General features: G+C 41.3%; 1 protein-coding gene across 1 annotated transcript in view; it reads left to right on the top strand.

Annotated features, from left to right (window-relative positions):
• DMGDH (dimethylglycine dehydrogenase) overlaps positions 1-25,616 on the top strand; it is a 66,285-nt gene that overhangs the window by 3,433 nt on the left and 37,236 nt on the right. Inside the window, exons 2-7 of the mRNA XM_003785938.3 lie at positions 3,529-3,703; positions 10,710-10,808; positions 12,268-12,432; positions 14,798-15,002; positions 20,383-20,631; positions 22,458-22,656. Of these exons, the coding sequence (XP_003785986.1) occupies positions 3,529-3,703; positions 10,710-10,808; positions 12,268-12,432; positions 14,798-15,002; positions 20,383-20,631; positions 22,458-22,656 (1,092 nt within the window). The remainder of the gene's footprint in view (positions 1-3,528; positions 3,704-10,709; positions 10,809-12,267; positions 12,433-14,797; positions 15,003-20,382; positions 20,632-22,457; positions 22,657-25,616) is intronic.

The following is a 25,616-nucleotide window of genomic DNA, read 5'->3' as shown; positions in this document are numbered from 1 at the left end:
TCTAAAAGTTGTACACATATACATATTATGCATATATGTACAGTCACGTGCTGCATAATGAAGTTTTGATAAACAGTAGACCACATATATTATGTCATGGCAGTCCCATAAGATTATAATAGATCCGAAAAATTTTTGTTGCCTGGTTTTCTTTTTTTTTTGCAATTTTTGGCTGGGGCCGAGTTTGAACCTACCACCTTTGTATATGGGGCTGGCGCCCTACTCCTTTCAGCCACCGGTGCCACCCTGTTGCCTAGTTTTTAATACTACACTTCCTTTTTTTTTTTTTTTTGAGACAGAGTCTCACTCTTGTTGCCCAGGCTAGAGTTCCATGGCATCAGCCTAGCTCACAGCAACCTCAAACTCCTGGGTCCAAGTGATCCCCTTGCCTCAGCCTCCTGAGTAGCTGAGACTACAAGTCCCCACCACAATGCCCAGCTAATTTTTCTATTTTTAGTAGATATGAGATCTTGCTCTTGCCCAGGCCAGTCTTGAACTACTGATCTCAAGGGATCCTCCTGCCTCGGCTTCCCAGAGTGCTAGAATTACAGGCATGAGCCACCTCATCTGGCCAGTTTTTATTACACTCCATTTTTTATCATTATTTTAGAGTATGCTCCTATTTATTAAAAAAAAAAAAAAGTTTGTTTTTTTTTTTTTTTAAAAGGCAGGTCCTTCAGGAGGTATATGGTATTCCAGATGATAGCTCCCTGCCTGTCATTACCCCTGGAAACCTTCCAGGTGGGAGAAGACAATGATACTGACAATCCTGATCCGCTATAGGCCTAGGCTGATGTTTTGTTTGTGTCTTAGTTTTTAATAAAAAAGTTAAAAAAGTAAACAAGATTAATATAAAAAAGCATATAGAATAAAGATAAAAAAGAATGAAAATATTTCCGTACAGCTATGCAACATTTTTTTTTTGAGAGAGAGTTTCACTATGTCACCCTCAGCAGAGTGCTGTGGTGTCACAGCTCACAGCAACCTCCAACTCTTGGGCTTAAGTGATTCTCTTGCCTCAGCCTCCCAAGTAGCTGGGACTACAGGCAACTGCTACAATGCCTGGCTATTTTTTGGTTGTAGTTGTCATTGTTGTTTGGCAGGTCCCAGGCTGGACTTGAACCCGCCAGCTCTGGCGTATGTGGCTGGTGCATTAGCCTCTTGAGCTACAGGCACCGAGCCACAATTTTTTATTAAAGAAAAGATTTTTAAAATAAATTTAGTGTATAGCCTAAGCATGCAATGTTGAAAGGTTTTGTACAGTAAGGCCTGGGCCCTCGTATTCACTCACTACTCACTCATTGACTCACCCAGAGCAACTTCCAATCCTCCATTCTTAGTAAGTGTCCTGTACAGGTGGACCATTTCTTCTGCCACCTTTGGCTATACCTTTTCTATGTTTTAGATATTTTTAGATATACAAATCCTTACTATTGTATTGAGTTGCCTACAGATTGGCAGCCTAGTACCGCATAGCCTAGATGTGTGTACCTAGTCATGTATTGCTTAACCCCAGGGATATGTTCTGAGAAATGTATCATTAGGAGATTTCATTATTGTGCAAAAACTTACACAAACCTAGATAGCATGGACTACCATATACCTAGGCTATATGAGATGGCCCTTACAATCTAATGGGACCACCATCACATATGTGGTCTGTTGTTAACTGAAATGTCATTGTGTGGTGCACGATTGCATGTAAACTATTAATAAATGTATGTGTGCATATTCTGAAATATTTGAGAGTTAATTGTATATATCATCTCCCTTCTAGGTATTCTAAGAATTCATTGCATAATTCTTGCAACTTTTCTCAAAGTCTGAAATTATGTGAAAATGGAAAGAAAATATTCCCCCAATCAGTTAAACCAATAAAGAAAATATAAGTCTTTAGTCTAGATTAGTGGTTCTCAACCTGTGGGTCACAACCCCTTTGGACTGCATTAAAGGTTCACGGCATTAGGAAGGTTGAGAACCACTGGTCTAGATAAATGTTGAAGGCAGATTAGAATTTAGATATCAAGACTCTTTAGCAATATTATATTCATCAGGTAAAATATATTACCTCCTTCCAAATAAAGGTAATAAAATGGATGGTATAATTAGTATCATTATGTCAATTCTAGGGAAAGATTCTATCTGGTCTTTTCTATCAGTTTAAAACTCATCCTCAGAATTACAATTTTTAGACTTTTGTATTACCAAAGTAAAACACGTGGACTCTTTCTGGTATTTTTAATAACTCACATTGTAAAATCACTAAGTTGGAAGTTAATGTGAAGAAAGGATTAGTGACTAGGAAAGAAGAAAATAGTAAGAAAAAGCATATTATTCACGAATATACTCAACAGCATTTATTGAGTGCCTACTGTTTTAGGCGCTCAGCATACAGCAATGAACTACGAGACTAGACCAAAAGAGAGCCCCTGGGATGGGACGTCATCTCTACAACTTTGTGGTTGTTCAGTGTCCTGGATTCTCCCTGTGCTTTCCTGCCACAGAACGTCCCCACAGCCTGGAATATTCTTCCTCACTCATCTTTCTTTCTTTCTCATCCTGCAGACCTCACATAAGCAAGCTTCCTCCATATAGACTCAGTCCTCCTCGTAGCAACTTTTATTGCTGTAATCTCCACATTCGTGTTTTATCTGACTGTTCCCCCAGGCCAACTATGTTGTAAGCTTAAGAGACTAGAGATAATGTTTGTTTGGGCTCATCACTGAAATGAAGTGTAGTGCCCTGTTTATGAAAAGAAGTACTCTGGAAATACTTGATGACTAAGGGACGATTGGATGAATGAAATATACATATCAAAAGTATAACCTGTGGTGATAATTAACAACCCTCCCTCCCCCAATGAGCACTGTCTCTACTAGAATTACGTTCTTTGGGGGGAAAGTATGGTCAGTAGAGGCTGGAGAGTAAGTCACGGCAATTGTCAATGTATTCATTCAAAGCACACACACAAGAGATGGGCACCATGAGGGGACGGGCCGCAGTGATGAATAATACATTGTCTCTGCCTTTGCGAAGCTCCTAGTCCAGGTAGGAAGACAGTCACACAAATAATTATATTAACCACTGAGTAATAATTACAATTCGTGAAGCACGTCCCCAGTGAGAGGAAGGCAAACAAGAACGATCATTTTATTCCGTCTGGCTCTCTTCAGCCTGGAGAGCACTGGCAGTGATCCAAGATTTAAAGGTGCTAAACTTAAATGATTATAATGTGTGTTCTTTAGGTAAGAAAAATCATTCTCTAGGGTTCTTTGGGGGAAAAAGAAGCTACTTGTTCATTTCCTTGGCTCTATTAGTTAGAGTGGACCAGAATCATTACGTGGAATGGGGCTCCAAGGCCTCCTCTTCTCTTCCCTAGCCAGGTTACCGTAAGTTAGAGTTGAGATGCCCCAGTGAATAACTGAGCACCGTGCAAATCTTATTGTCACCAGGTGTTAAGCACATTAGATCAAAACTATAGCTGCCACAGCTGAGTAAAGTTCATATTTTTAAAAAAATTTCTTCCAGAGACGAAAAGTCACTCTTACCTGCAGAAGCAAAATGGAAAGACAGAGCAGAAACTGTGATCATTGGAGGGGGCTGCATCGGTGTGAGTCTGGCCTATCACCTGGCTAAAGCGGGGATGAAGGACGTGGTCCTGCTGGAGAAATCGGAGCTCACAGCTGGGTCTACCTGGCACGCAGTAAGAAAAGCACCCCCCAACTGTCCTATCCACAGAGTTGTGCACCAGCGTAGTCCATTTCCTTCCTGTTCACAACTCTCATCCGCAGGCTCTCTGGAGAGCGTTCCTTTTCAGTAGAGTTGAAGCATAATTGCAGTTTAACGGGTGTACTCCAGGCAGCGATCAACGTTCATGATGTCTTTATTTGAACATAGGGCTTCTGGATTCAAATCCTGGCTTGGCCATTTTCTACCCACATGACTTTTAACAAGTTACATAAGTTTCCATTTTCTGATGCCTTAATGGGGACATCAATAGTACCAACCTAATAGGGTTGGGATGAAGATCAAGTTCATATGTGCAAAGTTATTAAACACATGGTAAGTGTTTAATAGTAAGTGTTAGCTTTTGTATGAAAGGATATTGGCTGGGTGATCCTAGGACATTTACCTATACTCTGTTTCCCCACATTGTGATGTGAATTCTGTGTGGTGAGACAACCTGGCCTCACAAGGACCTAAATATCAGGACTATGAATGTGTGCAGCTTTTGTGTTAAATAAAACACAAGACCAAGTCACACCTGCATCCTTGATGGTATCCGTAACTGTTCCAGTGCTGCCCAGTAATTGGGCTTAACTAGAAAGCTACTCAGGTACATGAGGTGCCTGCCACTGCCCTCACATTGCCATTATTTCCGAACCCAGCTAAGAATAGGAGAGGAAGTGTTTATGGCTACTGGTGCAATTTTCTTTTAGAGGGAGATTGAGGCAGCATTAGCCTCTTTGCATCATCCCCCCTTTTTGTCCTTAGCTTGCTTTCCTCTGCTGAAAAGAGGGAACCCTGCTTTCAGGGGCTTTTTGATATTCCGCAGCTGCTCTAAGAAGGGCAAAGAGGGAGTTTTGCATGAGAAGGGTTGCCTGCCCCTGGCTGACTCTGGGCAGAGCGCTGCCCAGACTGAAGCCCCATTGAAGCCCTTGTCCTCATGGAGGGCACCTTCTAGTGGGGCAGAGAGAAAGCACACAACAGTGCTAGAGAGTCATCAGCGCCATGAAGAAATGTAAAATAAAGGATGTAGAATGCTGGGGAAAGAGAAGGAGGCTTGAGGGAGGCTACTTCAAAGAGGTGGCACTGGAGCAGGGACTTGGAAGCGGTAAGCAAGCTGCAAGGCTACCCAGGAAAGAACATTTAGGTGGAGAGAAATTTAGGCAAGTGGAAAGAAATATCCTGTGAGGGAGGGCTCACACCCCACCCCCCCCCCACTGCTTCTGGAGGGCTAAGGAGGGCATACACTTTCATGTTTAAATTCTTTATTTCCTCATTTATAATACTGACTTCCTGTGGCCTGCGTTTTGAATAGCTTATGAGATTCCCTGGGATTTTGTTTCTTAGATGTCCACGAAATGAAAAGCAACCTACCCTTAATCTAAGTTCCTTTAAGAAAAGTGAGCAAAGTTGTTAAGGTGATTTTTTGTGTTGTTGTTAAAAGTCAACAGCACACAATCATTTTCCTTGTGCAGGAGATACCAAATGAATGGCAAGGGCATCGTCTGGCCTTGTAGACAGGTTTGCACAACGAGGATTCATGCAGTGCCAGCTCAGAGTGGAATCAGGCATCAGAAGCCAGGTTCTTTGGTGTCCTTGGAATAAAAGATAAGAGAGCTGTCCTAGGAGGTTTTTTTTTCTTTTTTTGCAAGTCATAGAGTTCTCCCTGTGAGGAGCAACATGAAGAACTGTCATATATTAGAAATGTTTAGCACAGAGAAATCTGTGGAGAAGATATGAGAATATGGAAGGTTGGGGAACCAGATGAAAGGGGCAGACTACACAAATTAAGTCAGTCTCACTGAGGTATAATAGGTGCTCCATGACAAAAGCATCTGGAGAGTGCAGGAATCCGGTGCCTGGGGAGGAAGGCAGGGCGAAGGCACGGCCTGCAAAGTGAACATTCAAAATAGAATCACGAATCCCTAAATCCTAATGTTTTGATATATCTTAGCAAGACTGCTTTGTCATCTCATGATATTCCTAACAATACAAAGCATGTCATTTTGGGTGGAGGGAAAGGGGAGAGGTTGGAGTGAAAAGTAGTTTTGGAGAATGGGGTCCCCAGTAGAGGCTGGGGTCCAAGGCAGTTGTTTTGGAGAGCTGAGGACTAAAGATGCAAGGCAGTCTATTTGGGGGGGGGGGCTAGGGAGAGAATATTAAAACTTACCATTTGTTTTTATCTACAAATGTAAGAAAGAAATTAGGGTTACTAGTGTTTATAAGTAGCCCTCACATTTGATGTAGGTGACATATTGTGTATGGTTTCAAGGTTGACTAAGGGGGAGGTTGGCAGTCCACGGTGGGGGAGCCACATTCTTTCTTTTGTCTTCTGTATATCATGACCTAGTGCAGATTGTATAGCCTAGTGGGTTATACAGTATACCCATTGTGATTAGTTTTATAGAAACAGGGCTTTAAACAATATAATTTGTAATGAAAGGACCAGGGGTGAACTTGAGAGTCTTATACTACACAGAGATTTGAGGGTATCTCCTAGCCATAGTTAAAAAAGATTTGAAACTTAAAGATAAGTTTTTCTTTTACAAAAAGACAGGTGTCCCAAGTAAGGCTGACTTTGGCAGTGATGGAAATGGATGCCACTTATTTCTACATAGCAGATTATATGTTTAAAAAATAGATGCAGTCCTCAGCTCTACAAAGTAAAAGTGATGCTTTCAGTAAGTGAGAAATGACTGCCTTTTGCAAAATAGTTGGGTTGGGAAGAGAACATTTTGAAAAGGGATGTTTGTAAAAATTGGTATTGTTATCAGGTTTTCTGGCCAAAATGATACGAATCACCCAGAAAAACTCATATAGGTGAAAAATAAATGTTAACCCACTTAAAATTTTTCTGTAGGAGGAGTTTTACTGAGCTTTGTCACCATTTATTTAAAATAAAAAACAAAAAAGCAATACTTAGTTCAATTAGGTTGTAACAACAACTGATAGTCAAGAGAATATGAGGTCAGAAAACCTAGGGACTGGGATGGAAAAAGGGGTGTTAAGCTGCTGAGAGCCCAGTGCAGGAGATACCAAAAGAATGGCACATGCTTGTCCCACCAGGGTCTGTGTATTATTGAGGGGTGTCTTCTCCAACCACCACAGGCATTAAAAGCAGTTTCAAAATAAACCCAGAACCAGGCCTTTACATTGCTATGTTGTGCATGTTAATATAGTATATATATTTTAATAATGAAATGCGTTCATCACTAGTGCTGGTTAAAATGTTTTTTGTTTTTTGTTTTTTTTGAGACAGAGTCTCACTATGTCACCCTGGGTAGAGTGCTATGGCGTTACAGCTCACAGCAACCTCCAACTCTTGGGCTCAAGTGATTCTCTTGCCTTAGTCACCCAAGTAGCAAGTAGCTGTGACTATAGGCGCCTGCCACAATGCCCGGCTATTTTCTGTTGCAGTTTTATTGTTGTTTAGCTGGCCCAGGCTGGTTTTGAACCCGTTAGCCTCAGTGTATGTGGCTGCCCTAACCATTGTACTGAGCCACATTAAAATGTTATTTTAATATTCAAAAGCTTTCTACATAATAAATAAAATAAAAATTATGTTCAATATTGCACTCCTTCCAGGTTGCTTTTGTATGTTTATGATCTCTATTTTTTTTTTTTTTGAGACAGAGTCCCACTCTGTAGCCCTGAGTAGGGTGCCATGGTATCATAGTTCACAGCAATGTCAAACTCATGGGCTCAATCAATCCTCTTGCCTCAGCCTCCTGAGTAGCTGGGACTACAGGTGCCGCCACAGCACCCAGATAGTTTTTCTAATTTTAGTAGAGACAGAGTCTCACTCTTACTCAGGCTGGTTTCTAACTCCTGAACTCAGGCAATCTACCCGCCTCAGCCTCCCAAAGTGCTAGGATTACAGTTGTGAGCTGCCATTACCAGCCTTTATGATCTCTATTGATATTTACATAGCATATGTAAAGAAATAAATACTTTTTTTTTTTTTTTTTAGAGATAGAGTCTACTATGTCACCCTCAGTAGAGTGCTGTGGCATCAGCTCACAGCAACCTCAAACTCATAGGCTTAAGCAATTCTCTTGCCTTAGCCTCCCAAATAGCTGGGACTACAGGCACCCGCCACAACGCCTGGTTATTTTGTTGTTGTTATTGTTGTTGTCATTGTTGTTTAGCAGGCCCAGGCAGGGTTCCAACCAGCCAGCCCAGGTGTTTGTGGCTGGTGCCCTAACCACTGAGCAACAGGCGCCAAGCCTAAATACACGTATTTTAGTAGTTATGCTCAAAAATATTTACTGGGGTCATGTGCAGTGTGTTCACACCTATAATCCTAGCACTCTGGAAGGCTGAGTGGGTAGGATTCCTTAAGCTCAGGATTTTGAGACCAGTCTGAATAAGAGTGAGACCCCATCTTTACTAAAAATAGAAAAACATTGTTCCTTCTTTAAGTTCAATGTTGCAAGACTGGCACTTCAATTAACAGTAGATACCATGCCAGATGTCACACACAGATAATTTCAGTGGAAACACTAATGTGGGTAAACCCTCAATTTTAAACACAGATTAAAAGGCAAAAGCCAATGCTTAAGAGAATAAAAATAATTAAATAATTTTTAATTATTATAAATAAAAATAATTAATTTTTATAGCTGGCTGAGAAAATGGAATCCATATCTTCCTTCTGACTATCCTAGCAGTAAGGAAAAGAGGTTAATAGAAATTGTTCAGTAGAAGTAGGATTACTATTGCAGCAAGGGAAACTGACTTTTCCTCGACCATGAATTTCTAAAAGAATGTGTTACCTAAACAAAATACACTGGGCTAAATGTCTTAAATAACAGCTTTACGAAATGAACCTGTATGACTCTTTCAGATGAAAGAAACTTAACGTATAATTTCTGGAGTGGGGAAGATGAGGATTATACAATGTAGATAGATAACTTTCTGGTGGTCTGGCTCAACCCAGGTGTAAAGCTCGGAAGATCTTGAGAAGTGAACGGCAATCAGCACCCTAGGCCAGTGCTTGTGATTATCAGTTTTCTCACGGACAAGAGATATATTAAAGACAAAATTGGGGTCACTAGCAGACATCAAGGCCAGAGCTTCTCTTTTATTGAATCACAAAAGGTCATATGCACATTGAATACCACCATGTAAACGGAGAGGGGATGTTTGACCAGCAGGCCAGAGAGCCTGGCTTGCAGTTCCACCGGAGTGGACGCCCTTCTCTACTCCTACACGAGCTGCTCTACAGGACATCCAATAAGCCAGGCCAAAATTGTTCTCAAAAAAAAAAAAAAAAAAAAAAACCCAGCTCTAAGGCTGGACGCGGTGGCTCACGACTGTGATCCTAGCACTCTGGGAGGCCGAGGCAGGTGGATTGCCTGAGCTTACAGGTTTGAAGCCAGCCTGAGCCAGAATGAGACCCCTGTCTCTATAAATAGCCAGGTGTTGTGGCGGGTGCCTATACTTCCAGCTACGTGGAAGGCTGAGGCGAGAGGATCGCTTGAGCCCAAGAGTTTGAGGTTGCTGTGAGCTGTGACACCATGGCATTCTACTGAGGGTGACAAAGTGAGATTCTGTCTCAAAAAAAAAAAAAGACAATTCTGTAGGCCAGCATAGTGGCTAACACCTATAATCCTAGCACTCTGGGAGGCCAAGACAGGAGGATCACTTGAGCTCAGGAATTTGAGACCAGCCTGAGCAAGAGCTGGGCAGCGACTCTACTAAAAATAAAAAAATTAGCCAGGCATCCTGGTACATGCCTGTAGTCCCAGCTACTTGGGAGGCTAATACTGGAGGATCACTTGAACCCAGGAAGTTTGAGGTGGCTGTGAGCTATACTGAGGCCATGGCACTCTAGTCTGGGCAACAGAGTGAGACTCTATCTCAAAAAACCTCCCCAAACCAAAAAGCAAAACATCAGTTCTGGGTAAGCAGAGATGCTTGAACAAAATACTGGCTACAAGCCCCAGGGTTTGGGTTCTTAAAGGATGAATGACAAACTTTAATGGGGTGTTTCTGAGTTGAGGAGGACCAAATGCTCACCACTGCCATAGAAGTACCTTATAAATACTCCTAAATGGTTTTATTGTGAACAGGTTGTGTTTTGATGAGCTTTCCAGGATAAATGAACTGCAAAATGAGGTCCCAGAGACCTAATTGAGAGAACCTGCTTCATTATCATTGCTTAGAATTCTTTGTCGGGATACTAGCGTGCATCTGCCCCAGTTGATAAAAGGGGGTTTGATGCAGCTAATGTTTAGATATTTTTCCTGAGAGTAATTAATCAGTATCAACTCAACAAACATTTGTGGCATGCCATTTATGTGCTTATCAAACAATTAAGCTTTGACAAAACTCTGCTCCCCTATACACCAGGCTCCAATCAGAAGGAATTTTCTTACTGTTGAATTTTGCAATTTCTGGAAAGGGATAGGAGGGCTGCTCCATTCAAATGAAAGGTAGGGATGGGGTGAAAAATTAAATTCCTTCGTGGGCGGCGCCTGTGGCTCAAAGGAGTAGGGCGCCGGCCCCATATGCCAGAGGTGGCGGGTTCAAACCCAGCCCTGGCCAAAAACTGAAAATAAATAAGTTCCTTTGCTAGTCCCATGGTCTTCCCACTTAAGGGAGCATGCGCAGTATGTTGGCTTGAGCCACACTGGATGTCATTTCCCTCTACTTCTTAATAGTGCCTATTCCTAAATCTTCCGTCTAAATTATCCCATTTCTGAATCCCTAAACAGCCCTTTCCTGGTAACTCTTAGAAACTTAATGTGTATATTCACTGGCCTGGCTCTCACTCTACTTACACAGTTCAAATTGCTTCTTATACCCTGTCACGGGCCTTATGCTCTGGTGTGCTCAAGCTGCGGATGTGTTCTCGTCCCAGAGCATTGGCTGACGCTTCTCAGGGTCTTGCCAGCATTGAATTACTGCTTCACAGATACACTATCAACATTTCGAGGAGGTTAACTTTTCCAGTATTTCTTTTCTTCCTTGCTTTTAAGGCAGGTTTAACAACCTACTTTCATCCTGGAATAAATTTGAAGAAAATCCATTATGATAGCATCAAACTTTATGAGAAACTGGAAGAAGAAACTGGGCAGGTAAGTGCATTTAACTTGAAACCGTTTGTTCGCTCAGTCTCTCTCTCACATCCTGGGTGGCTGCGTGTCGTGATGTCACTGGCACGGGCAGTGATTAATGCGGTAGAGAAATGTGATAAGGGTATATAGAAAGAGCCTCCTAGAGTTTGCTTGAAAATAAATTTAATTTCTTGAAGTGTATTATCCATATAATTAACCCTTTTTATTTTTTAAATGAAGAAAGAATAAAAAGGAACTTTCAAAAATATCTTCAGCCAGTTACTATATCTAGAAACTAAGAAATTGGAGCCTTTTAGCAATTGGATTGCAAAGGATCTGAGAGCAGCGTGTGCCAGATTGTCGGACAGCTTTGAAAAGTACTCCACTAAATGCCCCCCACCCCTTATTTTTATCCGTTCTCATATTTACTCATTCTCCCAAAATAAAGTGGCGAAGCAGAGGGTATTCATAGGCTGAGATTGAAGCCTACTCAGATTTGTATTCTCTCTCTCTCCTAAAACCATCAGATGGTTCTCCGTAGTCTACAGGATACAGTCAACTAATTAGCACGGCCTTGGGAGCCTGACCTTCCTCGGCTGACATCTGCCTACCCTTCCAACATTTTCTCTTGCCACTCTCCCCTTGGCGCATGTGCTTCAGCTGTTCTCAATTACATACAGTTCTGGAATATGCTGAGCTTTCAAATCACTGTTTGTGTTTCTTGTATTGTGTTCTGTTTTTCCTGTTGCTTTCTCTGCCGGAAACTACATTCCCTCTGGCCTCATCTTCCTCATCCACCCTCTACCTTCCCTGGGTTCACCGTTTGAGAAGCCTTTCTTGACCATCCCTGCCTGCCAGCCAGGCCAAGCTAGGGGAACATCTCTCAGTTCTAAGAGCACTTGAGCACACCCATAACCCCAATACCTCCCTATTCTAATTGTGGCTTTACTGGTTGGTCTTATAGATTAAGAGCAGCTTGAAGGCAAGGACTGCATCTTTTATGTCTCTAACCCAGAGCCTAGACAAGTGCCTGGCAAACAGGAGGACTTCAGTAATATCATCACAACATTTTGATTCTTCATAATCTGCCCATAAATTCTGTGTCTTTCTCTTTTTCATATAATTTTCTTCTGCTCTGCACATTAACACTCATCCCATGTTGTTGTAATTATGCATTTTTACATTTCTCTTTAACTGTAGAATGTACAGTCCCCCTAGGCAGGGTCTTTGCTATTTTTGTTCACCCTGACATCTCTGAGGCTTAGAATATTTGACTGGCACAGAAGAGACATTTAGTATTCACTGCAGTTGATGAATGAATGTATTTTTATAAGATGCAAATATTTTAAACAATTATCTCTTTTGCTCATAGGAAATCTCATTTCTTGTACAGCTGCATTTTTGTTGTGCTGGAGGAGAACCATGTTTGAGTGCCAAATAATGATTTATTTATGTGCTTTCCTTGGAATTATTGTCACAGGTGGTGGGATTCCATCAGCCAGGTAGTATCAGACTTGCTACAACCCCTGTGAGGGTAGATGAGTTTAAATATCAAATGACTCGGACTGGCTGGCATGCAACAGAACAGTATATTATTGAACCTGAAAAAATTCAAGAGATGTTCCCTTTGCTCAACATGAATAAGGTATTTATCTTCAGGGCATTTTCATCATTTGTTGACTTAAATTAAAATTAGATAAAATTTTAAGCAGTTAATTTAAAACAGAAAAATTTTGTGCACACATTTGAACAGCCAAATCAAATGATTAATATTCAACTGGGATAAATTACAAAGTGGGCTGTTATATATGCTAAATAAAATATGAAAAATCTTAGTTTTCCACCTATGAAAACTGATAAAACTTTTTTTTTTTTTTGAGACAGGGCCTTAGTTTGTTACCCTTGGTAGAGTAACATGATGTCACAGCTCACAGCAACCTCAAACTCTTGGGCTTAAGTAATGCTCTTGCCTCAGCCTCCCGAGTAGCTGGGATGACAGGTGCTCACCACAACACCCAGCTGTTTTTTTTGGTTGTAGATGTCATTGTTGTTTGGCAGGCCCAGGCTGGGTTCAAACTCGCCAGATCTGATGTATGTGGCTGGTACCCTAGTCACTGAGCTACGGATGCTGAGACTGATAAAACATTTTTTTGTTGTTGACAAAAACATGGGGGGGGAGTTTGAACCCACCACCTCTGACATATGGGGCCGGCGCCCTACTCTTTTGAGCCATAGGTGCTGCCCTTGATAAAACATTTTTAATACTTTTCTATTACTGTTTCCTCCAGATCTAAGGGTTTTCACACATAAACCTTCTGTTTGAGAACTACAGAGAGAATAACTTAGTATGATAAATACATATCTAGAAAGATTGTGTTATTAATTTTCTTTTTCATTAAGCAGTACCATGCTATATTGCTGCACAAATACCACCACGTAACTCATAGCTGTACTTCCCTTGTACACTCTGGGCCATGTATAAATCTAGATTTATACCACATTTGCCTGAGCGAATCCACTTGACTAAGGACTTTGTGTTTTTTCCCACTGGGTGATAACCTCTTTTGAAGGATGATAACAATGACTGACACTCCAGCATATGTCTGTATTTATGTACCAGTTAATATGCTAAGCCCTTTACATGCATAATTTCATTTAATTCCCAATAATACTATAAGGTATGTATTATTACTAATCAGGATGGTAGCTTAGACAGTGTAGGTGGCAAGCCCAAGCTCATTCATTGGAAGGAGCTGGAGCAGAGATCGAAATCCAGGCTTTCTGCCCCCTTACACTGTGCATACTTTCCAAGTGTGCCAGGTGGGGCTGTTTGGGAGGCAGATGTTTGTTTCCCTGAGGGTGAGTGCTGCAGCAGTTCCAACTTCCAAAGGTTCATGTCATTGATCTGGGTGCTAGGGTTGTTTGTCCCATGTCTTTACAGGCTGCAGGCACTCCCTTGCCTGTAGTTTTGTGTGACATCTTGTTGGCAGGTTGGTGTTGCACAGCATTGTTGGCATTGAAATCCCATCTCTGATTTTTTTTTTTTTTTTTTTTTTTTGAGACAGAGCCTCAAGCTGTCCCCCTGGGTAGAGGGCTGTGGCATTACAGCTCACAGCAACCTCCAACTCCTGGGCTCAAGCCAGTCTCCTGCCTCTGCCTCCCAAGTAGCTGGGACCACAGGCGCCCGCCACAACGCCCGGCTATTTTTTGGTTGCAGCCGTCATTGTTGTTTGGCGGGTCCGGGCTGGGAATTCGAACCCGCCACCTTAGGTGTACGTGGCTGGCGCCTTAGCCGGTTGAGCTATAGGCGCCGAGCCCCATCTCTGATGTTAGTAAGGATATGCTTTAAGCTGTTTATATGTCAATCCTGGAATGCTTTGCTGGAAGTCCTCACCATCACTCAGGTGTCTCCAGGGCCTTAGGCAGTGGAAATACTGGATATGAGACAGGGTACTGATGCAAACAGATACTGGATCCCTACAATGAGGGTATATCTATTATAAAGCACCCGTACCACATTTAGAAGTCCTCAGAAATGTGAATTCCATTAAAACCAAAAGTCCCTTGCACTAGACCTATAATAAGTGAAAAGATTAAAGTAGTAATCAAAAACTTCCCTCAAAGAAAAGCCTGGGCCCAGATGACTTCACTGCTTAATCGTACCAGACATTTTCCTGACACCAGATATGTCTTTAACATGTGCATTTATTGATAGCATTAAACAGTTGCATATAAATTATAATTGATGTATTAGGATTAGATTTGCCTTCAAATACCAGAAACCAAAATAATACTGCTTAAGCAAGCTAGAAATTCATTCATTTATTTATTTATTTTCATTTTGGCAGTCTAAGACTTGAATGGTGGCACTTTTTCATGAAGACTTCAGGGACCTAGTCCCCTTCAAGATTAGGAAACATTTTTAAAGTCCAGTTTTCCAGCAGAATATATTTAGACTGAGTAAAAAATGTGTATCCATTTGAAAATTGACTCTGTTATGATTGATTTAGGTTTTAGCTGGATTGTATAATCCTGGAGATGGTCACATTGATCCTTATTCTCTAACGATGGCCCTGGCTGTTGGGGCTAGGAAATATGGTGCCCTTTTAAAATATCCTGCACCGGTGACTTCTCTGAAACTCAGGTCAGATGGAACATGGGACGTTGAAACACCCCAGGGATCTTTGAGAGCAAACAGAATTGTGAATGCTGCAGGTAAGCATCACATCTTTAAAATAATCTGTGTTTTTTTAAGTGGCAAAGAAATAAGATAGCCATAAAGTAACGTTTTACATCATGGGCATTGTTAGGAAGCACTGTGATGCTTCCGAGTCAAACATTTTGTCTGTTTCTAAGTTACAAGGGCCTGCTTCCATGGCTTTGCCCTTGGTGCCTTTTGCCCAGACATATCCACTTCCTTTCCCTGGTAACTCCAGGCAGCTCTTTGCTGAAAGTTGTGTGAACTATCCTGTCTCAATTCTCAATTCTTTATCTCATTCAGATCAGATCTGTGCCCCATAATCTTTGTTTTTCTTTTTCTTCTCCATCTCTTTTCTTTTTTGCCATAAGGCAAAAGTTATTGGTGAAACCTAATCGATTACATAGTCCATCAGAGGGTGTGTGTATGTGTGTGTGTCCATTTTCAAAAAAGCTTTACTTAAAGGATAGAAGCTCTCCAAAGGGTAAGCTTTAGTAATTGGAGACAAAAGTTTGGATATGCTCCCTTCTAACAAAGATCAGTTTTATGAATTAAAGCAACCATCTGCAGAAGGCATTTTGCTGAAATGATTTGAGAACTTGTGGCTGGTAGAATGCTTCCCAGAGTTACTCAGTGAGACTAAGAAGTCTCAAATTGAGACAAGTCCCTCAGGCCAGCTTTGAAATATAATTAAAGCAAACAGAATATAAACTTGGAGATACAACCAAAATGTAAAATATATAAAGGCCACTGGGTCTTCAGAATATCCATAAAAAGCAGAGAGTCTAACAGAGTAAGCATTATGGTTACCAGATACTGGGAAGGGTAGTGGGGAGGGATAAAGTGGGAATGGATAATGGGTACAAAAATATAGTTAGATAGATAGATAGAGTGAGCAATATTTGGTAGCACAAGAAAGTGACTATAACCAAAAATAACTTAGGGCACACTTTAAAATAACTAAAAGAGTGGAATTGGAAGGTTCCTAACACAAGGAAATGTTAAATGCCTGAGGTGAAGGATCCCCAATTACCCTGACTTGATTAATTCATATTGTATGCCTGTATCAAAAATCACATGACCCTATACAGATATACAACTATTATGTGCCTGTAATAATTAAAAATAAGATAAAAAGGACAGTCTAAGAGTAAAGATGTATCAGTTTGCTGATGTGCTTCCGGCATTGACCATGGCATGGTGCTCTCTGGCCCAGAGTCATGGGCATTGCCAACCCAGTGACTTGGGCAGGTTACTCATTTGTAAGACGAGAATAATATTGCCCATCTTGGAAAGTTATTATGGGTAGTAAGTAAGCTAATAATGTCAAGTATGCAGAAGAGGGTAGAAAGCACTAAAACAACTAGTTTAGAATAATTGTTATGATTATTACAATTATTTCCTTGATAGTCTCTGCCCTAGTCTGGAAGACAGTAGCATCAGCCTTAAGATCGTCCAACTCCTTCCTTTTGCCCTATAGCCATCCAGCACCTATTCTGCTAGTAAATTGACTTCCCAAAGACCTTGGTTATATTGTGCACAGGAAATCACCCTGGCAAGTTCCCCAAGCTTCAAAAAGAATCTAATTCAGGTGTTCTGGGTAAGGGCTCAGGAGCCCCTCTTAAAAAAGTACTCCAGGTACTGCCTGTACCAGATAATTTGTTTAAAAAAATCTCTGGAGAGACCCTGCTCTATGGTGTTCCTATACGGAGACACATTTGACTTTGCGGTAACTGAATATATTCTCGAGCATTCAGGCCTGTGGACGTTTCTGATGCTCCAGAGCTTTGGGTGTGCAGTAGTAGAGCTTGGCTTTAGAGCCAGAAGCTTTCAACTGTGTCTTCACTCTACCCCTTCACTGAGGTGCAACTCAGGGATACAGGCAGAAGCTATTTATTAAGACATAAGCTTTCTTCTACATGGGGTGAACATTTCTCTTGACCTCATTTCTGATTGGCTCTCTAAGCCTGAGATAACTTTGTAAAATTTACTTAAGGATTTTCCTCGTATAGTGAATCAGAAATATTCTTGGATCATGCTAAGGTAAAGCCCAATGTTCAGCTAAAGAGAATTGTTTAATTTCGTTTGATACTGTGTCAGAGAATGAAGCCGTCATTGTCACTGTATAAACCATCTAGCAGAAGTGAACTTGTCCATGAATCTTTAATCTTTAGTCTAAATTTTAGCTTCATTTCCTTTCTTTCTCCTTTCCTGCCTTCCTTCCCTCTTTCCCTTCCTCTCTCTCTCCCTCCCTCCCTTCCTTTGACACCATATCCTTGTCAAATAATAATTTTTATTATTTTAGATTCTAAAATAGCTTCCTTCCCTCTCTCCTTCCCTTCCTTCATTGACAGGGTCTCACCGTGTCAGCCTGGCTAGAGTGCAGTGGTGTGGTCATAGCTCACTGCAACCACAAACACCTGCACTCAAGTGGTCCTCCTACCTCAGTCTCCCCAGTAGCTGGGGTTATCACCAAACCAGGATAATTTTTCTGTTTATTAGTATAGATGGCTTTTCACTCTTGCTCAGGCTGGTCTCCAACTCCTGAGCTCAAGTGATCCTCCCACCTTGGCCTCCCAGAGTGCTAGGGTTAAGGCCTGAGCCACCGCACCCACATTTAATTTCATTTCTATTTATCATTGCACTTTTAAAAAATTTAAGTAATTCCAGTTGTCATTTTTATTGACTCTTCATTTGTTTTCCAAATGACAATGGTCGACTTTAGAATGAGTCCTCCACATCTGTCTCCCCTTTGATCTTGGTGCGCGGGTGCCCTAGCAGGAGTCCAAGGGTAATGCTGGCTAGATTTAGGTTAACTTGATTGACATAGAGAGGAAAAGAATGCCAGCAGACATCATCACTGCAGGGTAAAACGGTGTACAGTTTGCCATGGGATTTGAAGTAATATAGTTACATGACACTTATGTATACATTTCCACTTTATTTTAATGATGAGGTGCTTTAATAAGCAAGCGTTTGGATTCAGAAATTCATATATATGTTCGAGTAGGGTAGAATTTATTTTCTTCAATTTATGTCTTTCATTGAAACAAGTCTATTGAGGATACTGCAGTAGTTTGAATTGGTAGGCTGAATATTTTGACTTTTTATATTTTAAAACTGCTCAAGTGTACATAGCTAGAATATGTGGTTTTATTACACGTTCCTACAAAGTCCTGACGTTGGTAATACCTATCTTCCTACTAACAAGAATAAAATATGTCTCTAAATTATTAAAAGACCAACAAATTAGAGCTGATGCCCACAGGTCAGACTTCTAGTTTACAAATGGGTACTCATTTCCACGTTTGTTACAGGCGGGTGATCAACTTAGCCAGTGGGCCAAAACCAAACAATAGAACACAAGGGTAATGTTTAGATTGTGAAATGGAAATAAACCTTGCCACACGTGAGCACATGATCCAGATTCCCAAACTGACTCCTAACTGACGATGCTGTGTAGGCTCTAAACTTCATAATGATGGAAACTTAAGAACTCCTTTTGAGATTCGGTAAAGGGCGCCATGTGCTGATGTCACGCGCTCTCGGGCTCAGCCTCAGGCTGCGCGCCAGGCGAGGGAGGGGACGTTTGCTGGCGAATGGGACTGTTCTGGTTCCGCCCGCGGCGGTGCTTGGAAACGGAGGGTTCCAGTTCCCTGTCCTGGCCTCCGAGCGTCCGCAGGCTGGGTGGTCCTCTAGACTTAGCGTCCCCACCCCCAGCTCGTCCCTGGAGGCTGTTGCCCTGCAGGCCGCTCTCCCTGCTGCGGGGACGGGTGGACCGTCCCCCCGCCAGTCGCGCGCCGAGCAGGCGCGAGCGTTGAGTCTGCCCGGCCCTATGCGGCACCCAGGACAGCACCGGCTTGTCCCCCAGGGTCGTCCGGGTTCCCGGCGCCCCCTCTGGTCGCAGTTGCAGAGTCCGTTGCGCATGTCCTGGAGGAGTCGTTGGAGGGTTTAAAACAAATTCCAAGAAAAGCAAACAGAAATTATTAAAAATTTACAGAGTGTAACTCTTAAAGAAATAAATAAGATTCTCTAATCATTTGAATACTCAAAATTATTGTGAAACAAGCGAACAAATAGAACTCTCTCCTTAAATAATCCATTGATAGGGCAGATGTCACCATATCCCTGTCAAATAATAATTTGTATTATTTTAGGGTCCAAAATACCTTTACACAAGTGGAGATGCCTTAGATTTTTAAAATACAGTCTTTCTGCAGGAAGAAAACCAATAAAACGGGTTGATTACAGGCATATCTAGGGCCTTCGCGTCTACATCTGCGTTCTGATGGGGCGGCCTGGGAAAGAATCCAAGGTCCTTTCAGCAACAAATTGTCTTTTGCAAATAGAAAAAAAAAAAATTATGTCCACCAATAAGACAGCCTCTATGCAAATCATGAAGCTGGAAACATTTTCTTTAGGAATTCCCCACTTACGTTTTGTTTTGTTTTGTTTTGTTTTGTTTTTAAGAGTCTCACTATGTCACCCTCTGTAGAGTACTGAGCCTCACAGCTCACAGCAACCTCCAACTCTTGGGCTTAAGAAATTCACTTGCCTCAGCCTCCCAAGTAGCTTGTTCTTGTTGCAGTTGTCATTGTTGTTCAGCTGGCCTGGGCCAGGTTTGAATCTGCAAGCACCATAATAATCAGCGAACTATGGGGGCACAGCCCTCCCCACCTAATTTTAAGCCCCGTCTTCCTCTTTCTCTGGCTCATTTTCTTTCCAGTTTTTTGATTCCTTTGTTTTTTACAAAAAAGGATCTTGCAAACTTATTCAAACTGAATTTTTAAAACAACAGATAAAACTTAATGTGCTCTCTCTCCCAAAGTGTATACATTTTAAGTTAACAGCACCATTTTGTATGTGAGGTGTCAGGCATCAATTTGGGAGATTTGGGGAGGTTAGGGTTTGAGGCCTACAGAAGTTGACTTCCAGGGCTTGATCCTGTACCTTCTTTATGTATTATATTCATTACATCGACCCTGGATCTCTGCCTGACAACCCCTGACCACAAGTAGGGTCAGTCTGCTGCCATATTTTTATTGATATTTATACATTTTATATAGTTGGGTTGTTTTGTTTTTTTCTTTTAAATAAAATTCTTTGGGTTTTGGCTGCCATTCTTTTCTTCTGGGCCAAATACTTTTTCAGGCATGGAATTCCCTTAGATTACAGATATTGTCAAAACTCTGGACAATGCAAAATACTGTTTTGTCTTCTCCATTCAATTTTTTAAATTAAAAAAATTTAAAGGTTGTTACAGTATTCTTTAGACTTTGCCATGAGTACTCAAGCCTTCTAAATATTTTATTTTAATAAACCTTGCTACCTTTGCAGGTCTCTGATGTGGTGTGCTTATATATGTGCTGACATTTTTAAATGACTTTTTCGTTTAAGGATTTTGGGCTCGTGAAGTAGGTAAAATGGTTGGATTGGAACATCCTCTCATTCCTGTGCAACATCAGTACGTCATTACATCCACTATCCCTGAAGTGAAAGCTTTGAAACGAGAGCTTCCTGTGATCCGTGATCTGGAAGGATCCTATTACCTACGACAGGAAAGGGATGGGCTTTTGTTTGGTCCTTATGAAAGTCAGGAGAAAATGAAAGCTCAGGACTCCTGGGTCACCAGTGGAGTTCCTCCAGGTGGGTTTAGCAAACGAAAGTGTGTGCAGGTGAGACATCACATACAAAAAATGCTCTCCACGGTGGGGGCTGATTGTAGAATGAAATGACTCTATAATACTAGACCATCACATGCCTGGGACATTGGAGATAGGGGGTTGAAGTGAGCTCTGTTCTTTTATTCCTTTGAATAATCACAGCAGGGAGTGAGGAAAGGGAGATGATGGCTGGTGGGAGATAAGCTAAATAAACATGTTCCAGCTGCTTTCGAAAGTTCCAGGCACATTTTTACCTGCCCTACCAACCTCCTGCCTTCCCCCTTTCTCTTTCATCTATTGCCGTGTGGTCTACTTTCAAGATTTGAATATAGCTACCATTGTGCTTTTACAGTTGGAAATCTGATAGGTATTAGAGGCTGGATATCCTTTCTACTAAGAATGAAAGCCTGGGGCCTGGGTGTCTGGAACAGAGCAGGGTAGGTTGGTGCTGCAAACCGAGGCCCACCCACCTTACATGAATGGATGTGGAAAAGGCTTAGGCCTCTCTGCTAAAGCAGGAGGTACTAGCCTTTCTCTTTTAAGTTTTATAAGGGAGATAGGTCTGCTTTTGGTTTTGTTTATTTCTTTTTCATGAAGTATTTCCACAGTGTCAAAGACTGGGTTGCCTAAGGAGGTACCTCCGGTTTTAATCTATAAAAGGAGCCAAAAATATCACTGGGATACTGAAATATGACAGGAAATACAAAGAAATGAAGGAAATGGTACTTTCTAGAATTATACTTTGATAAGTTCCTTGAGACAGGGAGTGAGTCCCTCCCTCCTACTCTTCAAAGAAGAGGCCCATGTAACAACAAAGGCTCCCTGAGCTGCCTTCTGTGGGCCAGCTATCTTCAGGGCTTTAGTGTGGCTGAGTAGGGGACTGCCCATTTGGGCCTAGAGTCATTCCTGATCCCAGAGGGAGGGCTGACCTGCCACCTGGGAGCCTCCCTTTCTGCTCTTCCCCCACACTGCCAGCCTCTCTTCCAAAGAAATGTTGAACAAATATTTAAATGATACCAGTTGAAGGGAGAGCCGTATTGTTAGCTGTCCCTGGGTGTGGGTGCCCAGATGTCCTAGTCCTACCCCAGAGTCTGCAGACCTCCATGCAGCTGACCCAAATGCAGTCCCCAGGACGAAAAGGAGGCTCTGCTACCTAACACGTGGGAGTATCACCACTAGAAGCTCATCTCGTGCCTTGCTTGCAATCACAGTGACTGTTAGGACAAGAAAATGATTGCACTCCGAGACCCTGCTTCTTTTCACAGAACTCTAGCCCTTGGATGTACGTGGGAGCAGCCTGGAGGAGGGAGGCCTCCATGTCATTGCTTCTCTGCTGAAAGGAATCACAAGGGCCCCAAAGTCCACCATCTTCCATCCTGGAGTAGTATTTTACTTTTCCCAGTGTCCTGGCGTGACTTTGTAAACTCCCATTTGCTCTCATCTTCGGGGAAGAAGCAGGATCTTATGGTTAATTAAAGGATAAAGATCTTTCTTGACAAGCTAATTTATTGTTGCTTTCTAAAATTTGTGATCAGATTATATAGGAAACTATTAATATGCAAACATTTGAATTGTCTATTAATTAAAAGGTTAACTTTATGATTTTGTTTTATGAACAATAACCTTGATCTCAGTAATGGAATGGGTACCCATCTATTGCTAGTGAATGTCAAATTTAGATCTAAAAACAAATGGCTGTCCTTCCTAACAGGCCGTCTTTAAATGTAGACTACGTCAGAGGCTTAAATCACGTTAGAATACTGATCAGGACAGCAGGAGCACCCTGACTGCCCTGGTATATCTTTTCAGGTTTTGGAAAGGAGCTGTTTGAGTCTGATCTAGACCGGATCATGGAACACGTGGAAATTGCCATGGAAATGGTTCCAGTCTTGAAAAAGGCCGACATCATCAATATTGTCAATGGCCCCATCACCTATTCTCCCGACATTCTGCCTATGGTGGGGCCTCATCAGGGGGTCAGAAACTACTGGGTGGCTATAGGCTTTGGGTGAGTATCTCTAAGGAATTCAACATTTATTATAGAACCTCTTATTTTCACTAAGTCTGTCCAAACTCTCATAAAAGAAAAATGTGGGCATGGTAGAGAGAAAGAGAGTTTTCTCCCTTTCATGATCAGGAATAATAAAAGGAACAAAAAGTTTCAGTTAAAGCACAGACTATATTAAATATTATGTTTCCGCCACTTGTGCAGGTTTTAAATATTAGCACACAGAAGGGCAATGACTTCCTGGAACTTTCTTTTTGCATATTTCGTGTCTCATTTCATGCTGTGTATCTTCAGACAGGTCAATTTGCCCCAATTTTATGAGGATGTTTTTGTAATACAGCGTAACAAAGATAACTTAAAATATCAACTGTACAATGTAGCTGATGCATTCTTCACCCTAATTCATGTTTCTCCTACATGATTTGTTTCTTCATAATTCCTCAGGTTGCTTCTTATTTACGGTTCATTGCCTCTTTGCTGTTTCATTTCTATTATGTATTTCATTAATTTGGTGAATATTGACGTCAAGCCCATTTGACTATCATATCACAACTTGTGATGTTCTATTTTTCTTCTCTACTTTATTTGGCAATGAATTCAACTAAAAGGTAATGATTTCCAGCTCTGTGCCAGGTTGGGCACTGGGCTACAGCTGGGGCCAGGGCAGCGAGGTCAGACCAGGGGTGGAAGGCTGGCTGGGGTGCTGTCCTGCCAGCGAGGGAGAAGGGCTGGGTCTGCACTAAGGTAGCAGCAAGATAGGAGATAGGGTTTTTTGGATTTTATGATAGACTGCATAAGGTCTTGAGGGAAAGGGGAAAAGATCAAATAATGGCAAACTTTCTAACTTGAGCATGAGTCATAGGGAGAGAAAACCAGGAAAACAATGAGTTGATTTTTGATGGCTTGGGTTTAAAGCGTTAAGTTTAGGTGTGTGGGACATCCAGAGAGAGAGAGCCAGAAGGGGATCTGGGACGGGAAGGTGTAATGTAATGGAGGACTTAGGTAATTACTGGTGGAGTACACTCGTGGGCGTGTGCAAGCAGGAGCACTTCTCTTACACGTCACTTGTATATCTTTTTTTTGGAGAAATGTCCATTCATGTCTATTTCTATTCAGAAATATTCTTTCCTATTTTATAATTAAATGGTCTTTTTATTGTTAAGTTGTAAGAGTTCTTTACATATTCTAGATACCAGACCCTTATCAGATACAAACATTTTCTTCCCTTCTGTGGGATGTCTTTTCACTCTCTTGGTGACATCCATCAAAGCATATGTTTTTTAACTTCGATGAAGCCCAGAATATTTATTGTTTCTTTGGTCACATATACTTTTGGTATCATATGTAAGAAATCATTGTCTAACCCAAGTTCATGAAGATTTAAATCTATGTTTTCTTCTAAAAAGTTTTATAGTTTAAGCTTTTACATTTACGTCTGTAATCAATTTTGAATTAATTTTTGTTAATTGTTTTTGCTAAAGGTAGGTATCCAGCTTCATTCTTTTGCCTGTGTGTAACCAGTTGTCCCAGCACTGTTTGTGAAATAGATTATTCTTTTCTCATTGAATTTTGGTGACATCTATAACGTCTTTTTTCTAACAACACTTCTAATGCCAAATGCAGGGTATTTTCCAACACCAACAACAGATTTTATCACCAACTGAGCGTCCAACAATTCAATTCAATTCTGACACCAACTGCTGGAGTTAGTATAGACTCCACAAGTTAAGGGATCAGTTCCACAATATTGCTCCCACTTTAGACACCAGTCTTGAGTCTCAGGAGTGACGCATCCTTCTGACCAACTGGTAATGAATTTCAGCATTCCCACAATGCTCTCCTCAATTTCAGGAGTGATGACAGAACTAAACTAGAGTGATGCACAGAGTAATTGACTAGAGTGATGCACAGAACTCAGGAAAATGCTTTACTTATATTATTGGCTTATTATAAAAGATACAAGTCAGGAGCAGCCAAATGAGGGAGACCCAGAATGGGGCGGAGGCGACACACGGCCTTCCTAGCTCCTCAGTGTGGTCACCCACACAGAAGCCCTCTGAATCCCATCAGGAGTGGTGTTTGTTTATGGGGGTTTCATTATGTAGGCATGATTGATTAAGTCATTGATAGTTGAACTCAATATCCAGCCCTTCTCCACTCCCTGGAGGTTAGAGTGGGACTGAAGAGTTCTTTCTAATCACGTAGTTGGTTTTTCTGGCAACCATCCCGCGTCCTGAGGCTGTCAGAACTGCCCTCCTCTTCCCACAGGAGCCATCTCATTAGCATTCATAATGAAATCCAAATGTTTTAGGAAGTCTGTGCCAAGAGCAGGGCACAAAGACCAAATATTTATTTTTTATTAAACCACAGTCGTGTTCTCATAAATCATAGACCCTAGAAATGAGCTTATTTCTAGACTCTCAATTTTATTTCATTGATGTGTGTCTCTTCTTGTGCCGGTACTACAGTGTCTTAATGACTATAGCTTTGTAGTAAATTCTGAAATCAGGAAGTGGGAATCCTCCAACTTTTTTCTTTTTCAAGATTGTTTTACCTATTCTGGGTCTTTTAAATTTTCATATACATTTTAGAAAAGAAGTCAATTTCTGCAAAGAAGTCAGCTGAGATTTTGATAGGAGCTGCATTGAATCTGTGGATCAACTAGGGAAGTATGGCCATCTTAGCAATATTAAGTCTTCTGATTAATGAACATAGAATGTCTTTCCATTTATTTAGGTCTTTTAAAATTTCTTTCAAAAATGGGTTAAGGTTTGAACTAGTGAACCCAGGTTTTGAAAAAGATTTCTCCAGGTAAAGATTAGGATAGAAAAAAGAAAACATTTATTTTACTTTTCTCAGTGGACCCTTTTCCCTTGCACAGAGGTGGGAGAGAGTACTGGCGGAGAGGTTTTTCTTTTTTTTTTTTTTTTTGAGACAGAGTCTCACTCTGTTGCCCTGGG

The sequence above is a fragment of the Otolemur garnettii genome, unplaced genomic scaffold, assembly GCF_000181295.1.
Source record: "Otolemur garnettii isolate 467f Iridium unplaced genomic scaffold, OtoGar3 scaffold00017, whole genome shotgun sequence".
In the NCBI taxonomy this organism is placed as follows: domain Eukaryota; kingdom Metazoa; phylum Chordata; class Mammalia; order Primates; family Galagidae; genus Otolemur; species Otolemur garnettii.
Note: the sequence above shows the minus strand (reverse complement) of the source record. Positions and strands in the feature narration are given on the sequence as shown.